Genomic DNA, 23,861 nt, shown 5'->3' with positions numbered 1-23,861 from the left:
GATGCATAAACACAAAATACAAAAGAAAACTTGCAGCATCTTGCACTAGAAAACACCACCTATTTTCATAGAAGCCCTAATTTTGGGCAATAGTGCCTCTTGGAAGTTGCCCTTCTCATGGGCGGGTACCAGCTCTAAATTCAGAGCAGTCCTTCCACACTAGACCACTTTCCAAAGTGCTCTGAATCAGAAACCGAAGAGAGTTTCATGGGAGTCTGACAGAAATACTAAGAGCTACTATCTGCCCACTAGATGAAAACATTGGTTTGGGTTGAAAGATACCATAAAGATCTACTTCCAACCTCCCTGCTGTAGGCAGGAACACCTTTCACTTAATACAGGATGTAGCAGAACACTGTCACTAAGCTTGCAATGTTTTTTACTTCTTTCTTTACAATGTGCTCTAGGTGACTCTGCTTGAAGCAGGAGAGTTGGACTAGATGATCCCAAGTAGTCCCTTCCAACCTCAACCATTCTGTGACTGTCAAAATATTTTTATACCTGTTATGTGCTGTATAACAATCCAAAACTAACACTAGTAGCACGTGTCATCCTGCATTAATTTCACTGGACCACTGGTGGTCATCACCACCCCACTTTACAAAGAGAATGCTGCAGGACAGGTAGACCTTCTGGCACAAGCCTCTTTGCTCTGGAATCTGCTCAGCTCCCAGTACTGCTAGCGCCACGTGTGAAGGGAATTTTAAGTAACTCCAGCATGGGGGCTCTGGGCCTATAAATGTGTCAGACTGTGGCAGACAGCTGATTTACTCATTGTTCTACTAGCCAGCAGTTTTGTTTTTTGATTAAAAGCTTCTACTGATGAGAGAAGAAAGAAATGACATGAAAAACTCTTGTTGTGCATCTCTGTCCTAGCCCAATACCACGTGTTTGGCAACAGTGAAGAATAAAAATATATATGTTCTGTGTAGACAAACTCATCCTGGCAGATTGAACAGAGAATGCCCCAGGTCTCTAGAGATCTCTTCAACAGCAAACTAGAAAGTGTCCTTCATTATAATGAATCCTACCCAAACTTCTCTGAAAGTCCACTGCTGTCTGATACCAAAGCTACCCCATCCAGGAGCTGCCTCCAGAGATGCTGAGAGCTGACAGAGTTCATGAAGAAAGAAAACTTCCTTAGTACACCCTCTAGAAAAATCTGAAGGAGTGAATTTGTGCTTTTGGGAACAACTGTGCCCAACTATAGTAAAGGGAAACAAAATGAAAACAAGCAAACAAATAAATACAAAAGCCAAGGCCCTGCCAGCTGGCAACATAATTCCTGTCTTGCCTCTTCCAGTGGTGCCCTGGCTGCTCCTCAGCCTCTGTGGCACGGAGGAAATATTACCTTCAAATCCCTGTGCACGATATCATGCTGGTGAATGTGATTCACACTCTCCAGTATCTGATGAATACAGTGGCTGCAAGATAAAGGGAGAGACACACAGAGTTACACATGTGTATACATACATTTGGCACCCTATCCCAGAATGTTTCCCCAGCTTTTATATTTGTACTATGGAGAGCTGAGAGCTCCAGGCTGAATCCCTCGGTTGTGCCCACCGGATGCCGCAGCTCAGCGCTGTCACCACTTCACGCTCCCTCCCACTCAGCAATAGGATGCTAGACATCCTAGCTACAGCAGGACCACAGAGCCTCTCACCTGCCTGTCATTGTCTCCTTCTCCCTTCTCACTGTGCTAAGCATCCCACTTGCTCCCCTAACCAGTAACACCCACCCTGCACAGGGAACTGAGGCACACAGGTAGCTGCAAACAGCAGCTGAGACTGGACATGCACGGCCCAGTGCTCCAGAAAACACTGAACGGGGCTACTCCAAGCACAGAATAAACTTTAGAAAGCAGCAAACTCCTCCAGTAAGTTCAGGATGAAGACTCCTGGGCGCCTGCCAGTTTGCAAAGCTTTAAAAGCAGCATCTCAAGCACTTTACATACACAGTGTGTGTGTACACACCCGCTTACTGGGTGCCTTTTAAGTACAGATCCCACTTAAGAGGTTAGCAATCTGAAAAGCAGACTCAGCCTCTGCTGAACACAGTGTGCTGCACTGCCCCAGCCCACAGAAAACTGACGCCTCTGTCACTCTCTTTGCTGTAATCACAAAGGAAAAAAGCAACCCCACATTTATACCTGACATATTAGAACAGTGCAAAACAACCATGGAAGAGATTTCTGGTTGAAACAATCTATTCTGTCACAAATTTACTGAGCTCTTAGAGTGTCTGCTGCAAGAAGTGGGCATTTTGGCAGCCTGCATGGCTGGGCAGTAAGCACCCAGGCATGGGTAACTCAAATAGGTTGTGTTTGTGAGCTCACTGTCTCCTCACCAAATTCTGTTCATCTCAGGGGAACAAATTAAAAATACTTCAGCAAAAGGAAGTTGTCTACTGGAAAAGATGGGAAGAGATTAAGAGAAGGAAGGGGAGAGATGAAGCCCTATGTATGTTACCCCTGCCTCCCCAAAGCTGGCAGCACAAGCCTCAGGGTTGGAGTCCATGAATATCTCCTTGCTCCCAAAACAAAAATGTATAATTAGAACAGAGCTGAGTCTGAGTGAGAGAGATTTTCTGGCCAAAAATGGCAAAAGTGTGAGGTGTCCCAGGCGAGCCAAGTGCGGCAGATTGGCACGGACCTCACTCCCTCGCTCTCCCAGCCTGCTCTGGAATTCAGCTCAGCATGGGGGGAGAAAGGGAGGAGGAGTTTCATTCTGTCATCTTATGGGCACTGTGAGTCTTGTCCAACTTAAAGTCAGAAGGCTGAGCACCCCCAGGAAGGCTCATATAGCTTCTCCCTCTCCTCCAGCACAGCCAATATTTTCCTGAGCAGTGTTGGTCACAGTCAGCTCTTCATCACTTCAGAGAACAGGCACTGGCAAGAGGGGCAGTGGGGAGGCTGATGATAAACTCTGAACTTCCCGACATCAAGGTGGAACAAGTCAAGTGACTGCACATCTGTTTGAGATGCCGTGCCTACAATCCACAAGTACACCCCAGTGAAAACCTCTACAGAGCTTTCAGATCCTCCAGGAGTTCCACCAGTGATGAGTCCATTGGCCTTGCCCATAAGCAGACAGCTCCCCAGCTGAGCGTGTGGTGCAACACCTCATTTGAAAGCATCATGTAATGCCCAGAAGAAAGTGGTTGTAAGTGTACATGGAAAGCAAATAAGCACCCATGGGCTGCGCAAGTGTACAAACATGCCATACACTTTCCTTCCTTACATTCAGGAAAGGCATGCTCTCTCTGTAGTGCTGCTTCTATCCAAGCTGGTGTGCTTACCACTGTGGGACGGGCTTCCTCAAAGTACTACCTGCCAAACTCACTTTGCAGCGACATTCACTGCCCCCTTCTAATCCCTCTCCTCCCATGGCTCTCTTAATTCATGCCCTAGCAAGAGGTAGTATGGGATGTGGACAAAGATATAGAATAAATAATGATGAAATATCATCATCAGGCCATTCTTAAGGCCTGCTATAGCAGAACAGGAGCTGCCTGAACCCAGCTTTGTTTCCAGGTTCTCCCTGGCCAACAGACAGATGGTTCAGAGGCATCCTCAGCTATTACTGTGCAAATTACTCTGCGTTAACAGCAAAGAGACAAGCACAGTCTGTTTCAGGAAGCTCAACATGGAAGAAAGGGGGAATGCTCAGAATAAGGAAGGGCACAGCTTGAAATCTTTTCAATATTAAAGTAGAAAGGCACATGTTATGCCATTTTTTTCACTGTAACAGACAGCATACCATCAGAGAGCTTTCATAGAATCGTAGCCTTTAAAGACCTTCTTTCCCTCCCACTCCTGTAAAACCATTACCTAAACAAAGGCAACTTGAACAGGTCTGCCCAAAAGCAGCAGCATGTCACTGGAAGCCCTGCAGGAGGGCAGAGACCAAGCAGGCAGAGCTTTCCCACAGCCAGAGGACAGCTCTCCCCTGTGTTACTCACTAAGGACACCCTGTCACCAGTCACCAGGAAGGTCAGGCGGACAAAGCCACTAGCAACAGAGCTCCCAGCAAAGAACACACCACAGCAGCAGCGTCTGCAGGCAGCAAGAGCTGGAGCTGCAGTGAGTCAGGCTGGTCGGTGACAATAGTTTATTCTAATGGCAGAAAGAGGAATTGCTTTTTCCAGATAGGGAGCAAGAGTTGCAGAACAAAGCCATGCACAGAACATCAGTCAGGAAATTCATCCCGCTTGCCAACACACATGGCACACACAGAAGGATCTGGAAACAGTCTTACCTGGCATCTGCTTCACTGTAGTACTCTCTGGCAACAATATCTTCAAATAGCTCCCCACCAGTAACCCTGGAGTATAAAATAAAGGTTGTTACAGAGCCTGTCCAAGCCTAGCTGACCAAGCCGAGCCAGAAGGCTGTATGGTACTTGTGCTGCCTCTGTGTTCACATCCTTTCCCTACAATCCTGCTGCGGCCTGTGCTGAGCAGCCTCCACAGGGATCTGTGGTATGGAAGGATAAGGGCAGCTCCACAGCCACAGCACCAGCATTGGCAGCTCACAGAACACTCTCAATGCACTGAGCAAAAATGTCCACGCATTTCTACACGGCTCAGCAAATATTACATTTGGGCAGACCAGCATTCCTTTGATCCCTGCAAACTGCCTCAGGGACAAAAGTCACAGGTAGCCACTGATTGCCATCCCACACTTGTACCTGCTGCTAGGAGTTTTCCTGGTCTATCCCCTACCACATAGTCAACGATTTTTTGTAACGTGCTGTTTTGTACAGAGCTTGGAAGAGAAAGAGAGAATTCAGGTGTTTCTTATTCTGCCCCTACTCAACCATCCACGTGTCTGTAACGTTGATGAAGCATCAAAGCTGAAGAAAGACACTTACAGATCAAAGACGAGGTAATGGAAGCCTTCTTCTGAAATACTGTCATGGAGCCGCACTGCAAAACACAATCAAGAAATGGAGATTTACAGAGCATGCAGCAAATATGACACTTCAAAAATCAAGCCTAGCCACACAGACAAGCTCTCCCTCAACTCAGCCCATTAATTCCCTATGCCCTTCATTTTGTGTGCTCAGTTAGTGACCTATTTCCCTTGCTTATCTCAAAGGAACAGATGGGTGTCCTTCACATACACCCACCTCACCCCAGCACCAAAACAAACTCTGAATTTCTTTGACCATTCGTTCTCCTCTTCTAAAACTTCTCTACTCTCCTTTCACATCTACCCACTCTTTCTTCCATGCTCACGCTTTGCAGTCTTTCCTCAATCATTCTTATTTTCCCCAAGCCCTTTTCAGAATCTCCAACCAAAAACAATACAAATAAAAAATGCCAAAATCCATTTGTAAACCCACCTGCACATTGATGCTATCCATCTCCCTTCTACCTTTTATCTGTAAAGCTCAATGAAGCCTGTTTCTTCCTTTTACTTCCTTTTCCTGACTCCATTCCAACTTATACCCCCAATCATTACCTAAAATTCAAGCTCACTTTTGTTTTATTTTTCTAATCTATTTGTTACTAAGGGCATAAATGACCACAGTTGTCCTTAAAATTTAATCCTCCCTCAACCTACTTACACATCCCCTCTTGTTGCCTAAATTAACTTCCACCTTTTCCCTTTTCTCATCCTCTTCACCATCAGGGCTGAGGTTGCATCTACAATGGGCTGCCCCGGATACTCTGTGAGATCTCTGGGGCCCTGAAGTCCTTCCCCCAAGTTACAAGTAGTAAATAGTGATAATGACTACATCCACAACAGAAATGAATTTCTCTTCCAGTGCCATTTCCTCCTGTCTGAATTAAAGCCTTGCTTTCTCTTACGTTTCTTGGATTAATTCTAACTGTAGGTTTTGCTTTTAGAGCAATAACAAAATTAAGAGCTCAGTTTCTCATATCTCTACGTCCTCCTTTTAGCTTTTCTCTCCTGCTGAAAAACTTCACTCTTTTCTTTGCCAATCAGAGTCACTAACTAGCAGTCCTACTTGACTCAGTCCTTAAACTGCCACACCCAGACTAGGACAGCTTGGTTACCTTATTTACATGATTCCACCTACAGGATTTCCCTATTGATTCACACAACTAGATGGGCCTGGAGTGAGTCTCGGCCACCACAACATCTATGTAATTGAGTATTGACTGAAGTAACATCACTGTTCTCATCTCTACAAAAACAGGATAGTTACCTTGTTCTGTCACTATAGCAGTACCTTTGCATCCCTTCCCTGTCTTCCACTCTTTTCCATGTAAAACATGAAACACGAGTGACCTGTCTTGGCTTCTCCCAACACAATGATTATCTCTTTGCCAGCATCAAGAGGTCAGTTTGCACCTTTTATTGGTCCATGACGTCAGTTACCATCATCTCGGAAACGTTTCAAACAAGCACTTGGCACCTGCTCCCATCTCAGGAAACAACCACATATTTTCTCAACGCTCTCTTCTTATCCTTCTTGCAACATGTGCATGCAAACACCCACAAACACAAAATTAAGAGTAGCATAAAAGTGTAGAGACCACTTCCTACACCTTTCCTAATAGAATTGTATTCTTCCTTACTGCATGCTCCAGCATTTTTTCCCTGCCATAATTTGCAAGCTCTCCAGGCTGGTCCTTTGACCAACTTCCTCTCCTCAGCATTTCTTTTCATGGAAGAGGTTTGGGAGCAGTACTCTACAAGGCATAAGACTGCAGACCAGCAAGTACAGTTAAGGGAACAATACTGCAGGTATTTGACATAAAACTGTTTGCTCTGCTGAAAACAGAGATGTAGCACCTTTAAGAAATAAATATGTCCAAATAACAGGCAGTAAAATAAATAACTAAAATAAAAGTATCTTCCAAGCTTTAGTCAGTTTTGTAATAACTTTGTTGTAATACAACTTTGAGTTTATACAAGGACTTGCCCCCCTGAGCACTTGGCAGAATCCAGCAGAGGTGACATTACAAAAAATACAGAGAAAGGTATCTAAGAGGAAACATTTCCATTGAAGGCTGGGAACAAGACATAAAGTGACTAAAACAAACACTTGGATTCTCAGCGTAGGGCAGGTTTTCACTCCAATGCCGTGAGATTTTCACTGCAATGCACAAAATTGTTCGATGTATACGCAAAAGGCAACTACATAAATGAGAGCTAATGCCCAGGACACAGGCAAAAGCCTGTGCAGAAACCTTATAAAAAGGGAAGAAGGAACAGATGGCGAAACTTCAAGGAAAGCTGAATGTGCTAATAAGGTCATGTCAGGTAACACTCAGTATGCCAGAAAGCATTCTCCACCCTCTGGCACCTGAAAGGTCAGCAAAGTGCTGTCAGAAGCAGCGAATCAGAGAGTGGCAGCACAAATGAAATCCCAACAGTGGCGGAGGACAGCCACCAGTGGGCCGAGCTGCAGCCAGGAGCAGCAAACACCTCTGTAGGTAGAAGAGAGAAACAGTGAACTCTGACACCAAGATGCAGACAGCAAACTGCAACCAAATATAAAATATGAAAGAGTTTTTCGGTAATATTTATTTGTCCTGAGGAAAGTGATTTTGTCAGATGCATTTTGAAAGAGGAAGGAAGAAGCAAGTCAGCTGGCAAAGACTGGCAGAGGCAGCAGAAAGAGCCTTCAAGGACAGTAAAACACTGTTTGTATACTTAGGTGGGGAACCATGACAGGAGAACAGAGAATTGTATTTATTGGCTCATAAATACCAGTGCCATACATCACCCTTAGGCTGCACAGCAAAAGAATAGAGCAGACCACGGGGGCAGGATGCAGGCCATTAACTTAACAAGGGAGCTGCTTCCTCGCAACCACCCAGAGCAATGCTGAACAAAACTTGCAAGGAATTTAATCTGCCTAGGTAACAAAGCTCACAATAACACTGGAACAGCACAGAAGCAATAGGAATGAGGGCAGTGGGCACCATCACCCTGCAAAGAAATAATTAGCAACAGCTTAAAACATCAGACTTAAACTGTGAAAGAGAGCAACGATGAGATGGGCTGAGAAAGACAAGTCTGAATAGGCCAAAACTCTCATGACGTTCAATTCTAGCCCATACCTGCTTCACACCAACACTGAAGGGAAGAGGTGAAAGCAATGCCCAGGGGTGGAGGTGAGAGAGCATCCAGAGCTAACACGCTGTCCACTGGCCCACCTGCAGACTCACAGCTGGCCTTCCTACCCTGCAAGGACGTGGCAGTCACCCTTGTGCCAGGAGTTGCACTACTGACACACATGTTGAAGTGCTTTGCTCCCAAAGGCTTTGTGAACTATCCATTTATAATAACACAGCCTTTTCCAAAAGCATTCAGGCAGCCCAGGAAACAGCACATAGTCAGAAGCAACTCCACCACCTTTACCTCACATCAAGGATGAATGCACTTAAAATGTTCCTTGGCCTCCCCTCCAATTTGGCTCAGACAGAAGATCCACATTGTTTTGACATTCATCATGGAGATACAAAACCATCAGATACCATCTGACATCTCCATCTTGCAGGCAGTGCAGGGCCTGCTGCTTCAGCCTCGGCCATGAGGGCCCTCCACACCATGACAGGCCGTGGGCTCTCATATGGCAGCTTCCAAGGGTGGGGGGGGGTTAAAGGACCTGAGCACCAAGCGCTCTCCATTTCATATAATTTCCCAGGCAAAGTAGATACCATTTGTTCCACAGGTGCTGCTCCTGAAGCACCATCTGATGTCTTCGTTATTACCTTAAGCTCAGCTTCAACCAGCTGAGCAGAGTCCTGCTCATACCTGTGTAACCTACTGACATGACAGGGTGAAAAGTGTAATCATATGTAGGTGCTAGAAGAGGGTAAAAAGGAGTAATGAAAATTGACCGCCTATAAAATGAAGAATTAATAAAAGAACTAATTCAGCTATTCTTTTCCTCCAAAATGTCAAAGACCCATCTTCTTTCTCCCACCACAGGAGCAGGAACATCCATGCCTGGTACACCAGGCTAACAGATGCACACACCACAGAGAGCTGCAAGTCACAGCAACAAGGAAATTGCACAATAGAAACACAGGGTCTCCCAAAAGATGAATAAACTATACAGAAGCCCAGTACTTGCCAAAGGAACCTGACCTTACTCTATTCACCAGAATACGATGCAGTTGATTTCCATTAGCCGATTTTGTCACCCAGAAGCAGCAATTCAAATCATATTTTCTTCCTAGTGAAACACTCTTACCACAGGAATTTTTGCAGATGTAGAAAATCAGTCCCTGCCAACACCAACTACACTCATGGTCACCTTATGACTATTCCCACGCCAAAAGTCTTTGATGGATGAAAGAACTTACTGCAAAGGTTAGCAAGCACAGACAAGGAGACTGGAGTAAGAAAGAAAACAGAAGCAAGTCAGACAACAAGGCACTAAGTCAGTTACAGGATATGGTGAAAGACTTCACCCAAGGTTTTAGTCGGAGCACAGAAAAAAAAGTCCCATTCACATCAAGCAAAAGGCTCATACAGTTCACAGGCACATCAGTTTTGTAAGACTGAAGTCTTACAGATAACTTCAGAAATAGCAAATAAAAACCACAGCACTAGTTAGCAATGCCAGGACAACTGCTAACCAAAGAAGCAGAATCAGTTACAGTTTATGGGGGGCTGTTTTTTTTTTTTGTTTTGTTCTGTTTTTAAATAAGAATGTAGAAATAGCATAGCTTTCCTCATATACAGTCCTGAAGCTGGTACCACAGTAGTACTCCACTTGGCATAAGGAGATTGCTACCACTGTCCCTTCAGTTTTAAATGCACACCTGTAATACTGCACTGTTAAAGAGCTGCTGCGTGCCACCACCTGCATACAAGGCACAACCTCTCTCACTGGTTTAAGCATCCTTCTCTTTCCTGTTTCCTTTCAAGTCTCAACCCATCAAACTACAGCTCTCATCCTACATAAATTGCCATTACCAGTACAGGAAGAAACATCCACAGAGCTGGCCTCTTAGGAAAATAATTGACAACACAGAAGCAGCGACAGCAAACTACCCTCTTCCCCAAAAACTCATGTCTTCATCCCCTTGCCATTCTTGAGTTACGTGACCCTGTAGGGGCAGCTGCAGCTCCCCGAGGCCTAAGCATAGTACAAAGCATCTGATCGTAATAAGAAAAACCTCAAACAAAACAGACTGTATCAGCCTAACAACCAATGTCATTTGCTGCTGCATCACGCAAAGCAAGACTGTGAATACAGAAGTTGAAGCATACCACAAAGGAATCAGAAGAATCTTTCCGTTTTATAAAAGTTCACCTATACAACAGAAATATAAAAAGACAAGGAAGGGCAACAGGCATCTTATTTTCAAAGGGTCATATTTAGAAAGCAAACTGATACCCAAGTCACAAGCACGGATAATAGCTAGCTGACTTGATCCACATCTTCCCTTTGCTCTGCCCAGTGTGCCCAGTTTTATCATTGTTTTACTCTCGTTTCAATGCCCAGAGCATTCATGCCTGGCACACAAGCCCAAGATAAGGCTCCTTTATAAGGCAGGGTGGTCTTTGTCAAACTGCTGCAAGGTTTGCTCTGCAAACAGAACAGTTACTGAAGTCACAGCACAAGGCAAAGAAATACACAAGCAGAAGAATAATTTCACAGGATGATTCCTTCTATCTTCACAATTATTAATCTCTGCTTAGGAAAATTTAACATGACACATACTTGCTCCTATACACCAATGGTCCCTGCCTGTCCTTAGCGATAGTGCTCAGCAAGAGGAAAGGGCCAACTTCACTGCTGAACCTAGAGTTTAAATCCTTTGAATTCAACGGGAAAATATAACATGCTATTGGCCATGCTGCACCAATATATCTCATGTACGGGGATTATATAACACTTGGAATTCTCCAATTAAGTTGCCTTTGTTGCAGTACATGCAGCAGAGCCAAAACAAGGCAACCAAGACTTCTGGTTGTCTCCTTATGGTAATAGAAATGCTCTAACTCTTTTATGTAGTCTTAGCATTGCAAACTCAAAAGTACTCTAGGATCTTCTGGTGAACAATGCTATTAGAAGGTCAGCCTTCTAATAAGCCTCATTAGAAGCAGCCAAGCTTCACTTTTCAGCACTTCCCAGACAAATGTTTGCCTGTATCATGCAAAGAGACACCACGTGGGACATATTACAAAAAGTATATGTCAGAAGAAGCAAAATAATACTGGAGGCTAAAACCTGCCTGATGCCCTTTACCAAAGATGCCTTGCCTGATGCCCTCTCCAATGTGCCAGGAAATACTGGAACTACAGATACAAATACAAACGGCCCAGCAGACTGCAAACTGAGCACCATCGTCTGTGGCAGCACAAGCAACAAGTGAGCTGACGCAGATGGCTCCAGCTCCAACCCACAGCCCACTTCCCCAGCTGCTCACCAGCCTGAGAGCCTGCTCAGGAATTGTCCCACCGCCTCCCAGCCTGGCTGTATGCCAGGATGCTCCCAGCACAGTTCACAGCTCCCAGGACGCCTGTCCCACGAGGAGCCACCATAAGACTGTGACTGCCTGGGAGCTGGGTGCTGAGCTCCCACCCCAGCTGTTTCTCTAATTACATTAAACATGCAGAATTCAGCTGCAGCTGCTCAGGCTGCTTCCAAAAGGACTCTCCTTTTAATTAAAAATTTGCTATTAAAGAGTATTAAATTGTGTAATGCAAATAATCCTCTAGAAATCATCTGTTCCAGCAGCTAATGACCAGCTTTGTTAGAGCAGTAACTAACAGCAGCAGGACAGTTAGCTAACAGGACATTGCGTGCTGGTGTTAACCAGACCATCAGGATCAGGGATTCTTTCCTTCCTTCTGCCTCCAAATCTGACACGGAGAGGTAACAGGATGCTGGATATATACCGGCTTGCCAGCTCCCCAGACCCACAGCATTTCACACCAATTGCAGTTTCAGAGCTTTGGAAAATAAAAAAAAAAGAGCTTGTTAACACAGCTCTGTTCAGGTAGAAGCAGGCTGCTGCAGGCTCTGCAAGGAGAGACAAGGGACAGTCTCGAGGAGCACAAAATATCACTGGGATTTATTTTTTCTTCTTCATTGTTCTCGAAAAACACTCAGACCCTAAAAAGTAAGGTCAGGCACAGCAATCCACAGCCTAGGAAGAAGCTGCACAGAGGACAGTACCTTTCCTGTCGAGAAACTGGTCCTTCTGTAGAGGTAAAAATGTAAAAGTAATAATGAAAGCACACAAAGTATTTTTTTTAAACATTTCAATGCCAACTAAACTTTTTTTTCTTTCATTTTGCAACGTCTGCACTGAAAGGTTGAAGTTCAGTGCACGATACATGACATTTATTGTGTCTTACTCAAACATGATGTGATCCAAAAGAGTTCATTAGCAGGAATATTTCCTACTCTCCTGATAACAGTGCAGACATGACCATCCAGAACTGTTATCCCACATGGAAACCACTGTGCTTCCATAGGGGAGCAGCCTGGATGTCTGCCGCCAAACGAAAACAGGGAAATCTGCTGTTTACAGCAAAACACAGCCTACAGCATTCTCTTGTTCACTAAGCAAGCAATTCAGATCTCCTGTTAAGGAAAGGTGCTAAGCATGCATCCCAAGCAGCAAGGGGATGGCGGAAATGAGGGCCTGCTCAGCTAGAGATCCTCAAGGTGATGCACGAGTGAACCTTGGTGGGGGCTGAGACAATCCCAACACTGGGTCTGCATGACCAATGCACCCCATTTCCTACTCCAGTAGTTATGAGCATCGTGATATTCTACAATGGGCTGCACAAAGAAGCACAAAACCCTTCTTGAAGCGACTCACACCTTGATCATCACCTTTACTTAAGCAAAGATGAACTGTGTGCTGTTAAATAATCATCCATGAAAATCACTCCCACAAGACAGAGGTACTAGGAGAGATCATTTTCAAAGGAAATAAAACTGAACTGGGTGAAAAAAAAATCAGCTAATTCACAGGAGATTTCTCTGCCATGTTTTCCATATGTTAAATAAGGAATTGTCCAGAACCGCAGTTTATTCTTAAAGAAGCCAGAAGATAGAAGTGAAAAATTTAAAGAACTGAACTGCAAGTATATTCTGGAGAAAAAAAAATCAGAAGTAGGAAAAACCTGAAAATGCAGTAATTCCAGTAGATGCTGAGGACAGCATTTCACCACTGCTATAAATTCCTTCAAAGAAATTAACTCTGAAGCAGCTCAGAAAAGGATACAGAGGCAGAAATCAGAAAAAGAATTTGGCTTCGTCATTTGGCTACTATCAGCCTCTCTTAAAATAGGTATTTTTGTTATTCCAGAGCTAAGTGCATGCAATTCTTCACAGCAAGGCTGCCATGAGCTAGGACACAATAACTGACACGAAGAAGGTAAAAATAACAAACTGCTCAGTTTGAGCTATGAACAAAAGATACTCAAGAACTACTTTTGTACGGTTGATTTAAAAACATCTAAGAAGCAGTACAGCTCATCCAGTGACAGGTCCAAAGAGGAGGGACATATTTAGGCTGGCATAACTAAGAAAATTTAAAAGTAGAAGGGGAACATTTAATGACAGGATGGACAAACACAGGAATGCTAGAAAACAGTTTTCAGACCTATGAATAAGAATTAGCAAATGCTGCATCATTGCTTTGAGAGTTCTGCAGCAGGAAAGGTCACACTCAGAACCGAGCACTTCCCATCTATGTGGAACAAGACAGCTGCAAGACATTGGGGTTCTCAGCTCTGTTGCTACTCTGGTAGTTGCTGTGTAGCAAAAGGCAAAAACCTAAATTATCCACAAGAGAATCCACAGGTAGTTGCTCAATTAGAGGACTTAAAAATCAGATACTCAGGCCAACCAAAATTAAGTTTAATTCTAAGAGACCAAAAGAGCTGCTGCTCCAATAAGAAAGTGGTGACATTCAAAACACTGCAAGCTTAGCTCTACAGCAAAAAGAAAACAATGTGAAGCCTATTTTATCTTAAATGCACAGGTTTCAGTGGCACAACTGGAGAAACATCTGCAAATGAAGGGGCAGAGCTGCGAGCATGCCTGGAGAAACATCCTTCTTTCCTGCAAAGCAGGGACCGAGAGAAGAGAACACCAGATTATTCACTCACTCTTCTACATGTCCCCAAATACATTCATGTCAAATGCCCACGAGATTTATAGATATGTGAATCATTGAAATAGTATGTTGTTTAAGGACAAGTGGAATTCCCCATGCAGTCATGACTCTTGCCAACTTCCACAAGCATTTTATCTGCTTACAGACAGCAAGGTTTTAACAGTGCTGCTTTCTGCCTCTTTCTGACACTCTCATATCCTGAGTAATGGATGCAACCATTTTCCCTTTAGAACAGAATGTGGATTGATGTCAAACCAATTTGGCTGTAATTTGGTGAGTGTGGCTGGAACAGGGTTTCTCTGGACACTAAATACTCTAGAATGTTGTCAGGAGAATCAAAAACGCAAGTTGAAAGCTAAGGCATTAAGTCCTTCTACTGAAATGAAGTCTGACATACCGTTTGTAGTGGCAGTATGGCTCCCAGTGAGAACATGGTATGTACAACAAACATGGCTTTGGAAATCAGAAAATTGCCTCAGGACAACTTTCTTCTGTCTATAGACGGAAATGTTTTCTGGATCAAGGAATAACCACACTGCAACACTCAGCTCTTTGAAGGATTACTCCTCTGTGATTACCTTGGCCATAATACACATCTAAAGACAAGAAAACACCCACTTACAGAGCAAGAGCCTATAATCAAGGCTGAAGTTCAGTGAAGGTATGCAAGAGTAACTTAGAAAGCAGTCACTTCACAAAAAGTAACAACAAACAGAAATATCACCATTACCTCATGGCCAAATAAACATTTATTTTTCAAAGTAGGGGTGTTACAGTCAGCATGTAACAGTCTGGAACCATCACACCAGAGTCAACTGTATGGCAGCAAATAAATTCAACAGGTTTGCTTCATATTCTATATGCAGGGAGGAGAGAAAAGCACCTCACAGGGCTGTGACTCACAGTCCTCTGCCCTAGACTCACTAGAGGTTTGTGTCACAGCAAAACAAGAGGGCATGCTGCAATTCAGCTTCCAACACAATTTCCTTCTATGACAGCATAACAAGTCCATGGAATGTGGAAGCAACAATGCATGTAGTATCTAGACTTCAGAAAGGCTTCTGACAGCATCCAATGTGCTATGTCCAAAAGTAATTATAAAAAAAAGTGTAAGCTAATGCTGGATACAATGTGTATAGAAGTCACTGAGAAGAGACACTCAAAATTGCTACTGTCAAATTGGAAAAACATATCAACACCTTCAAGAGTTTGTTCAGAGCCCATCAGTATTCAACAGTTCCATTAATTATCTACATCGTGCAATATATGGCATTTTTATTAAATACATTACTGTACAAATTGCAAACATATAACAGAAAGTTCATCAGAAAGTAGATCAAAATGGTCTTGACAAACCTGAAGAGAACCCATGCAGTACGTTTCCTAGTACTTATTTTAATTAGGATAAATGAAATAGCCACTTTGATAAGAATCCTCATTTATACAAGATGGAAAAATTCTTTGCTTGCCAGATCCGCAGAAAGTAGTCTGATGCAACAATGTGTCAGAAAACAAATGTGCATCAACAATATCCTTAAACTTCCATCAACCAACAAAATTTGCCAAAAGAATAATTTTGATGTGACAGGTAAAGCAATTCTTCACCTTGTAGTCAACACTGACACGGTCTTAGCTGGGTTCTGATATGTTTTTTCAGGCAACACATTTCAAGACAGATATGAAGTCACTGGACAGAGTCCAAGGGAGAGAGGGAAAAAGGAAAGAAAAAAAGACTAGAGGTCTAGAAAATATGACTTATGAGAAAAGACTGAAAGAACTGGGTTTGTTTAGTCTGAAGAAGAAGAAGGCTAGAAAGAGACATGATAACAGTCTTCAAATATGTAAGATAGTTAGAGGAAAGAAAAACTACTTTCTACATATACACTGGATAGAAATAGAAACAACAGTAGCAAAGTATGTTTTTTTTCTGAAGTCTAATAGAAGAACTAAATATTTGAAAGATTACCACTAGAGGCTATGGAATTATTCTAGCTTTTTAAGAGCAAACAAGCCTAGCATTAACCAGGTAAGGTTTTCAAATAACTGCTGAATAGACGATACAACCTTCAGAGGTCTTTTCAACACATTTCAACTCTTTGCTGTAGGCATAAAATAATTCCTTTATCCCTTATTTCTATTTCCTTAATTCCTTTATTTCTATTTACAACCACCCACTGAGTTCAGAATGACTAGACTCTTTTATCTTAAAATAAAGAAAAAAAACTGTTCTTTCTAGGAAGACAAAAAAAAAAAAAAAAAAAAAAAAGTTGTGTAGAAAATGCATGAACCACTGACATTCCCCCAAACACTTTTCCAAACCACAACAGAGCAGTCACATCGTTACTCATTACAAATGGAGAAACAGCTGTAGAACCAAAGTAGGAAAGTGACATGTTTCTGTTTTCAGTGGGGTTTACTTGTAAAAATGGATATTCTCTCGGGCACAACATTTAATGTGTGAGAGGTCTGACAAGAAAATATAAGAACAGATAAAAATAAAGCTGATGAAAGTTAAAGTCCCAAATAAAAATCGACATCACCTACTAAACTAAGTGCAACAAGCTTTACAGGGCAAACAAATCCCAGTAACTAGGCTAGTAACAAAAGTTTTAGCCATCCTGAATATTTTCAAGCAATAAACGTACTGGCTAGTATATTCATCACTGCAAATTACTGTAGAAGGTGGTTACTACTCCTCCTCATGCCCTACCTCTACAATTGCACTCAAATTCAACAGTTCTTTCTGCTGAAAATCTGCTGCTATGGTGCTACTTTGCATTTTGTGACATCCTGAGCTAGTGGAAATTGCTTCTTCATCACATACAGAATAGCCCACGGATACCAGTGCACGGAGTATCTTTGGATGTTTACCAATATTCGGATGCTTTAGAAGTCGGCAGATTCGAGCTTCACGTTCCAGTTTCTGGTGATCTGAAAGAGAAAGAAACAAGGTATTCAGCTCCACAATTCTGAACTAGGGTCTTGCTCATTTTCAACAAAGAAAGGAACACAGTGACCCAGCTGATGTCCAGAAGCATGGATGAGACTGGGAATTGCTGGAAAACAACCATCTCCCAAAATCTCACAGCTGTAACAGCCAATCAGGTGCCTGTAGATGAGGCTGCAAAGAACCTCTGCCTCCAGTAAACGGTTAAAGCGATAAAGAGATATTCCCTGCTTGGATTCCAAGTGAACAGTAACAGCAACACAAAGGTACCACTCTTCCATCAGATGCACGAACACATGAAACCAATTCCAGGGCTTTTGAGACTTATCCCCTTCTCCAAAGCTGGAGAACAGTCTCTGAAGAAATAGCTCACAGAAAACGAAAGGGACCTGCTGCCAGCCCAGAGAAACATCAGGGAAGAAAGGAAGAGCAGGAGGGAGAAATACACAGGTACTGCTGCACACAGCCAACACATGAAGTAGGGAATGCTGCCAGCTCCGATGAACCGTAAAGGTAACCATACTTCAGTACCCACAGATGGAGTCACTGATGAAATGCTGATCAAGCACTTCCAGTTCTCCAGGCAAGAATTCCTGCCCAAATGCTAAGTATGCTTATTCCAGCCCAAAGGCAACATCAGTTTCAGCAGGACCGTCATCTGGATTAAAGAATAACATATCAAAGAGAGCAGAAAATGGTTTCTCCTCCCCAGAAACGTAACATGCATGAGTGCAAGGAAAGGAGAGAGAGCTAAGGCAACTCTGCTCATCTTAGCCAAGAAGCAGGAGATCTTTAGCTGCTGAGGCTCAGATAGATTTTTCATTACAGCAATGATCGAGTCCTGGCTTTTCAAAGCCCCATCCCTGCAAATGAAACACACACATCAGATGAGCACAACTTCACTGCAAGGAGCTGAGGGAGGCAAATCTCCAGGGCAGCCCCAGAAGCTCCTGAGCTCTCAATCTTTGGGGATGCAGATATGTACAGAAAGAGAGAGGACTGACTGCCCTTCCCCAGCCAGCAAACAAACACAGCAAGGGAAAGCAGCCATCCCTGCGCTCTACTGACATTTCTCCTCCTGCAGGTCTTCAGCATACAGAGCTGAAAATGCACCTTCTTTGCATTCCCTGTGGGGCACCCTTTTTTCCACAGGAGTAAGCAAGACACTTGGCTGGTTGGGCCGCTCAGCAGATGACTGCTACAAGTGCAGCATCCTCTGATTTACAGGAATCTCACTAGAGATCCACGTAAACAAAGACCCACTGCTCTGCACTGAGAATAGTCCACGCAGCTCCGCAGTCTCTGCATGGTCCTCCCTTTCCTTTGCACAGAAAAGCTTTGGGCAACTGTTCTCATCACGAGAAGAAGAGGGAGACCAAGGCAGATATCTCAGCTCAGAACACTTCTTTCCCAGGCTGGGAATAGCAGCTCAGGGCACTGCAGGATTTCTATCTTCTTTCCCATTGCTGAACTGTAGAAAATGTCCCAATTAATATTTTATATGGGCTGAGATGTGCTTACGTCCTCATCTGCTACTGTTCTGGGAGGGGGGAAGGTAAATGACTCTTTTCATCTCTCCCCTCTCTTTCAGTCCTGGAAATTATTGTTGTTGTTGCACATATTTCACAGCTCCATGCCAGAACCACTCCAATAAAGTAGCAGGCAGGAGGAAAGCCTGGAGAGAATCCACACTCCCAAGGCCCTGGTGCAGTGCAAGCGCTTTCTCGCCTGCATTGCCGGGGGTGCCTTGGCTTCTCTTTTTGCAGTATTTTGCAAATGAAGTTTTAGAAAGCAGTTGCAAGGTAACAGACTGTGCTGCACACTCTGCACCCGGGCCAGGTTCTCACAGCAGGACCACAGTTTAAGATAAACTATCCATAACTCTCTCACATGCCTGGGTCTTGCAAATCCCCTTCTTACCCTCCCAGCTCTACTTGGAACCCCTACAAAAGGGGATCCTTCCCTCACTCAGATCACGTTGCCCTCGTGTGCAATTACACTTGCTGGGAATCTGTTCCTGAGCACAAGGGCACGGGGAAGCAGACAGCAAAAACAGCTGAGCAAAGGGGAAGGAGAGGTAAGATGTACCACGTGCTGCTCAGCCACTGGGCCGTGACAGCCAGGACAGACAGCTGACAGGAGCGAGGCTCAAACAGAATGACATAACCATCAAAATGCCATGGGAGATGTAAATCAAGAGCAATTGCTCCCCTGCAATCCTACACCCTCTCACAGAGGGAGGGGAGCGGGCAGGGCAGCAGACACAGCAGAACTTGTGACAAGAGGTCATCACCCCCACAGCCCGTCCCTCCAGCACCATGCAGCCTGGCCAGAGACCAGAGGAGGAGTACAGCACTCCGGTCACAAGGTACAGCAAACTATTTCTGGTCAGGGTGAAGCATTCTGCACTGTTCTGTCTCCAGGGCAACAAAACAGGCAAACTCAAGCACAGCTTGCAGACAGAAAGTGTGCTCCCTGTGCGACTGCTCCAGGCGGCAACCCCAGCCTTGCAGCCCCAGTGCAGAGCAGCAAAAGGTCGGGCTGGGCTGGGTTGGGCTGGGCTCCTCTGCGTGCTCTGCAGGAGCTCCCATCCCGTCCTGGACAGCATCGGATCACAGCCCAGCTTGTGACCTGAAAAAGAGCTCCGGCCCCGCAAAGATCCCCTTTTTGGTCTTTACTGATCAGTAGTCTTTGGCACAGCACGGGTATTCCACTCCTGTTCCAGGCATTAGTGGCACAGTCAATTCAACACTAGGGGCAAACAACTCGGTATCTAAAAATTTCAGCAATAAACACAGAGTTGCAATTTTTGTTTTTCTCTCTCTGATCTAACGGCAGTTATTCCCAGTAGGAAACAGGAAAAAAAAAAAAAAAAAAACAAATTTTGTATGCCCATTAGAGCAGTCAAAGGTTGGGCTTGAAGACATTATAGGCAGGAGCTCACAGAACCGTAAAAATCCAACAGACCTTAACTGCATTAGGAGAATGATGAAAAGAAATCCAGGTTTTGATCACTGCCTTACCAAGAGCTTGCAAAGAAAATCATTTCTTCTCCCCCCCACCAGAAGATCACCCTAATTTCTGCAGACCACATATGGAAGAGAGGTGGAAAACGAGCCCACTGCAAACCAGATTCACCCCATGGCATTGGGCCCATCTCCCACCATTCCAGAACTGCTCAACTTCCATCAGCAATTTCTGTACCTTGCCTAAAACACCATGTGTCCTTTAGGAAACATCACGGTTCACATTTAAGACTTCAAGAGATAATAAAGCCATATATCCAGAGAAGTTACTCCAAACTTTAGTTACCCTTCCTGTCAAATCTCTACATGGCCGTTCCAAGTCTGAATTCATCTATCTCGTATTTCCAAATATTGGATTTCATTAAGTTCCCTTCCTGCTAAATAAGAGAGCTGTCTAGCCCTGAACAATAGCTGATGCTTAAAACTTAAGTACAGGATATTACCAACACTCATCTAATATTCATTTCATGTTTTCCAGCCAAAAAAAAAGAGACTTTTGCTATTTGGGCAGTACTTCTATCTACAGATTGAAGCAGCGTCTATCTACATGGATACAGAAGTGCAGTTTATACAGACCATCTGTAGCAAAATCTAAAGTAAACGCTCAAGGGGATGGTGCTTAAAAGCAGTAGGACAAAACTTTCTCACGTTTGACACATAAACTAAGATGTTTATTTCTAGTTCCCAGGCCTTTATATAGATAAGATTTCTGAATTTGATTTTAACAACCAGGCCTACGTTTTGCCAAAATATCTTTTGCATCATTGCTCTGCAAACGCCGCTCTAAGTGCCATTCCAGTAATGCTAATATCACATTTCTTTAGAACACAGCTGATAAGAAACAGACTGTTCAGAGAACTGGGCTTGCTTTGGGTTTTCATTTGTCAGGCCCTTTGCTTTAGCAGAACACAAGAATAATTGGGTTACTATTCTTCGTGGAAATTACGGACCTGCAGAAGTGAAAGCACAGCTCTTCATACAAACACAGCCCCTTCACTGAACAGATCTGCTTGTGCACAACGGGTGGCCAGAAGTGGCAGCGCACAATTCATAATGCCACAGCTGTAACAGATGCTGAGCTGGCTAAACCAAAACAACCCAGCCTCAGTATAAAAGACAACTGACCAAACCCATGATAATTCAGCTTGTATGTTGTAAATTCATCTGACTTCATCAGAAAAAAAGGACAATGTGATGTAAGATAGGTGCGCCGAAAGGAAACAGAAAGCAAAATGCAGCTTTCCTTCATGACAAACTGACAACCTCCCACTGGGCAAGAAATATGACCAGTTCATAATGAAATGCATTTCTCACTCTTCTGTAAGAAAATCCTTTCCTTGTATGATCACCTCTGCCTCTTTCCTCAAAGATGCTGTGGCAGAGATGGACAGAGAAGGACAGACCCACCTTCTGGGCTCTGTTCCAGACAGAAGTGGTTCCCAGTGTCCTGTTCCAGCCACTACAAGCACTGCTGCTTTGCAGGTTTACTCCATGCCAGTTCTTTCCCCTCCCAAGGTACCAGAGACCCAAAGAAGAACATTCTCAGACACACAGAAGGGCACAGGACATCTGCAAATCACAGCAGTATATAGGTATCAGGTGAGAACATTTACATAACATTACAAAAAAAAAAAAAAAAAAAAAAGATGAAGGAAAACGTTGCAGCAGTCCATCAGCCTGTTCAGAAGCAGGGTGGAGGGATTGCCAGAGAGAGAAATCCCTCCACCCTGCTTCTGAACAGGCTGATGGACTGCTGCAACATTTTTCTTCTTTTTTTGCAAGGGGCTGCAAGGTGCTTGTGAATGGCAGAGTTGGACAAGGATACCTGCAACAAAGCCAAGAGGGAATCGGCCCCAAGCAGGTGGGGCGAGGGCTGAGCGCATGACAGTGATATAGCGGTGCCCTGGATCCAGTGCTTGGACTGCAGCTCCCAGGCAGTGTGGAGCAGGGCTGCATTTCAGCCATCGGCAGCTGCCCAGCCAGGGCCTTGCCATAAGCTGCCCAAATAAGCTGTGAGCAGGGAAGTTAAAGGAGCCGTGCACTTGGCACCTTGGTCACCCCACCTGTCCCCAGTGCACCGAAGCTTACTATTCCAGAAAGAAACACCAGCAAAATCATGCTGACAAGCAGAAGACAGCATCGAAAAGAAAATTAAAGAGTGGACAAGACAGGTGCTCAAATAAAGCAAAACAACATTTACCAGAGAAAGCAATTAACCTCACACCTACCAGAAAACAAGTGGAAAAAGTGAGCTCTGCCACACTTCCTTCAGCCCTCACTAGAAAAACAGCACGGCTTTGAACTGATTCCACACACAGAGCTGCACACCCACTGCTGCGTTTGTTTGCTCACTTTACCAAACTGCAGCTGTACTGAGGTCGTGTGGCTAAAGCTCAGTATGTACTTCGTGCACTTGACTCCAAAAAAAGAAGAAACAAAAAGGGGGTTTCTGTAGCTGCCTACAAGCTTATCCACCCCAACGGGAGGGAAGATTCTTTCCTAAGCACAATAAAAAGAAACACAACTTGCACTTAGTTGTGAATCATTTTGTTTGATAAAAGCCTGTGCTGTGAAAAAAAAACAAAAAACACCTTGTTTCTCTCTACCAATATACAACCTTCCTGCTCTCAGCTGGTGTGTATATTACTTGGGCTGCTTGGTAACATAGTCCACCTGTCTTCTCCATCCTGCACTAGAACCACGCTTTATCACTGCTGCTAAAGAAGGCTTGAAGTCATCATTCCTGTGGGAACACACTCTAGATTACATTTCTGAGAATGGGAACAGTCCGGAAGAGGAATCAAACCCAAAGCAATAAATTCAGTTTGATTGCTGTCATCATGCCAATTCCGGGAGACAGTCAATTGGTGCCAGCTGCTAAAATATCTTTTGAGTCACTTCAAGGCAGAAATTGAATTTGCATCAAATAGCACAAGACTGGCTTTAGCCTTCAGGTTTCTTCATGCTTTTCGGTGCTTGTTTCAATTTAAACTTTCTCTCTGAGACCTTCTTAGCAGAATGAGTGAGGTCCCTCTTGCTGGACTCCAAGCCATCAACTTCTCTCCATATTTCCCTATTTTCCAATTGCTGTGCTGCTGAACAGTGCAGATCACTCCGCTTTTGAGATAAGCTGGCAAAAGGCAGCATGCTATGTCTTGAAGATCAGCAACTCTCAAATCACCACCATTTGCCCTTCTGCAGAAGCTCTGAAAAATGAGATGATGTTAGCCCTTAACAATGACCAGAGGCCCATGTAGATTCAATATATTCTTTCTGACAATTGCTAACAGCAGATGCCTAAAGAAGAACATCAAGAAGGAGAGCACAAAAGAACTCTCCTCAAGCACTCACCCTCCCTCCAGCTCCTTGCAGCTCAGGACTTGCACATTTCCTTTTTGGTACTGCTGCATTCCCATCTCTAAGATCAGCTATTGCTAATACCTCCATAACGGTGCTCTGCCCTGTATCCAGATGACATTCCTGAAAGCCAAATTCTATTCTTAAGCCTCCCCAAACAGTACAACCCCAGCAGCACAACATCCCAAGGGCAGGGGGTACCCATCACAGCCCCACTGCCACCAGAAACATCTCTGCTGCTGGAACCCACCAAGTCACAAGGAGAAGGCACTGCTGAGGCCAGCAAGTGAAGATGGAAGGGGAAGTCGCCTTTTCTCACCCAGGGAAAGCTGTAGAAACTAGAGGGTGGTGAAATCCTCATCATTTGCCTTCAGCCACTGACAAAGCAGGAGGCTTGAGCGCCAATGGGACACAATAAACAAACACAGGACTTCTTTCACATAATGCTGGCA

General features: G+C 44.1%; 1 protein-coding gene across 12 annotated transcripts in view; it reads right to left on the bottom strand.

The window, feature by feature from the left end:
• The window catches only part of CAMK2G (calcium/calmodulin dependent protein kinase II gamma), a gene marked incomplete at both ends in the record, with an annotated part of 106,929 nt that overhangs the window by 40,259 nt on the left and 42,809 nt on the right, over positions 1-23,861 (bottom strand). For all 12 annotated transcript variants that reach the window (XM_079536063.1, XM_079536068.1, XM_079536069.1 and 9 more), the window contains 4 exons: positions 1,352-1,424; positions 4,260-4,325; positions 4,875-4,929; positions 16,951-17,010. In XM_079536063.1, coding sequence (XP_079392189.1) covers positions 1,352-1,424; positions 4,260-4,325; positions 4,875-4,929; positions 16,951-17,010 — 254 coding nt within the window. The remainder of the gene's footprint in view (positions 1-1,351; positions 1,425-4,259; positions 4,326-4,874; positions 4,930-16,950; positions 17,011-23,861) is intronic.

Source organism: Tetrao urogallus (assembly GCF_951394365.1).
Source record: "Tetrao urogallus genome assembly, chromosome: 5".
Classification (NCBI taxonomy): Eukaryota; Metazoa; Chordata; class Aves; order Galliformes; family Phasianidae; genus Tetrao; species Tetrao urogallus.
Note: the sequence above shows the minus strand (reverse complement) of the source record. Positions and strands in the feature narration are given on the sequence as shown.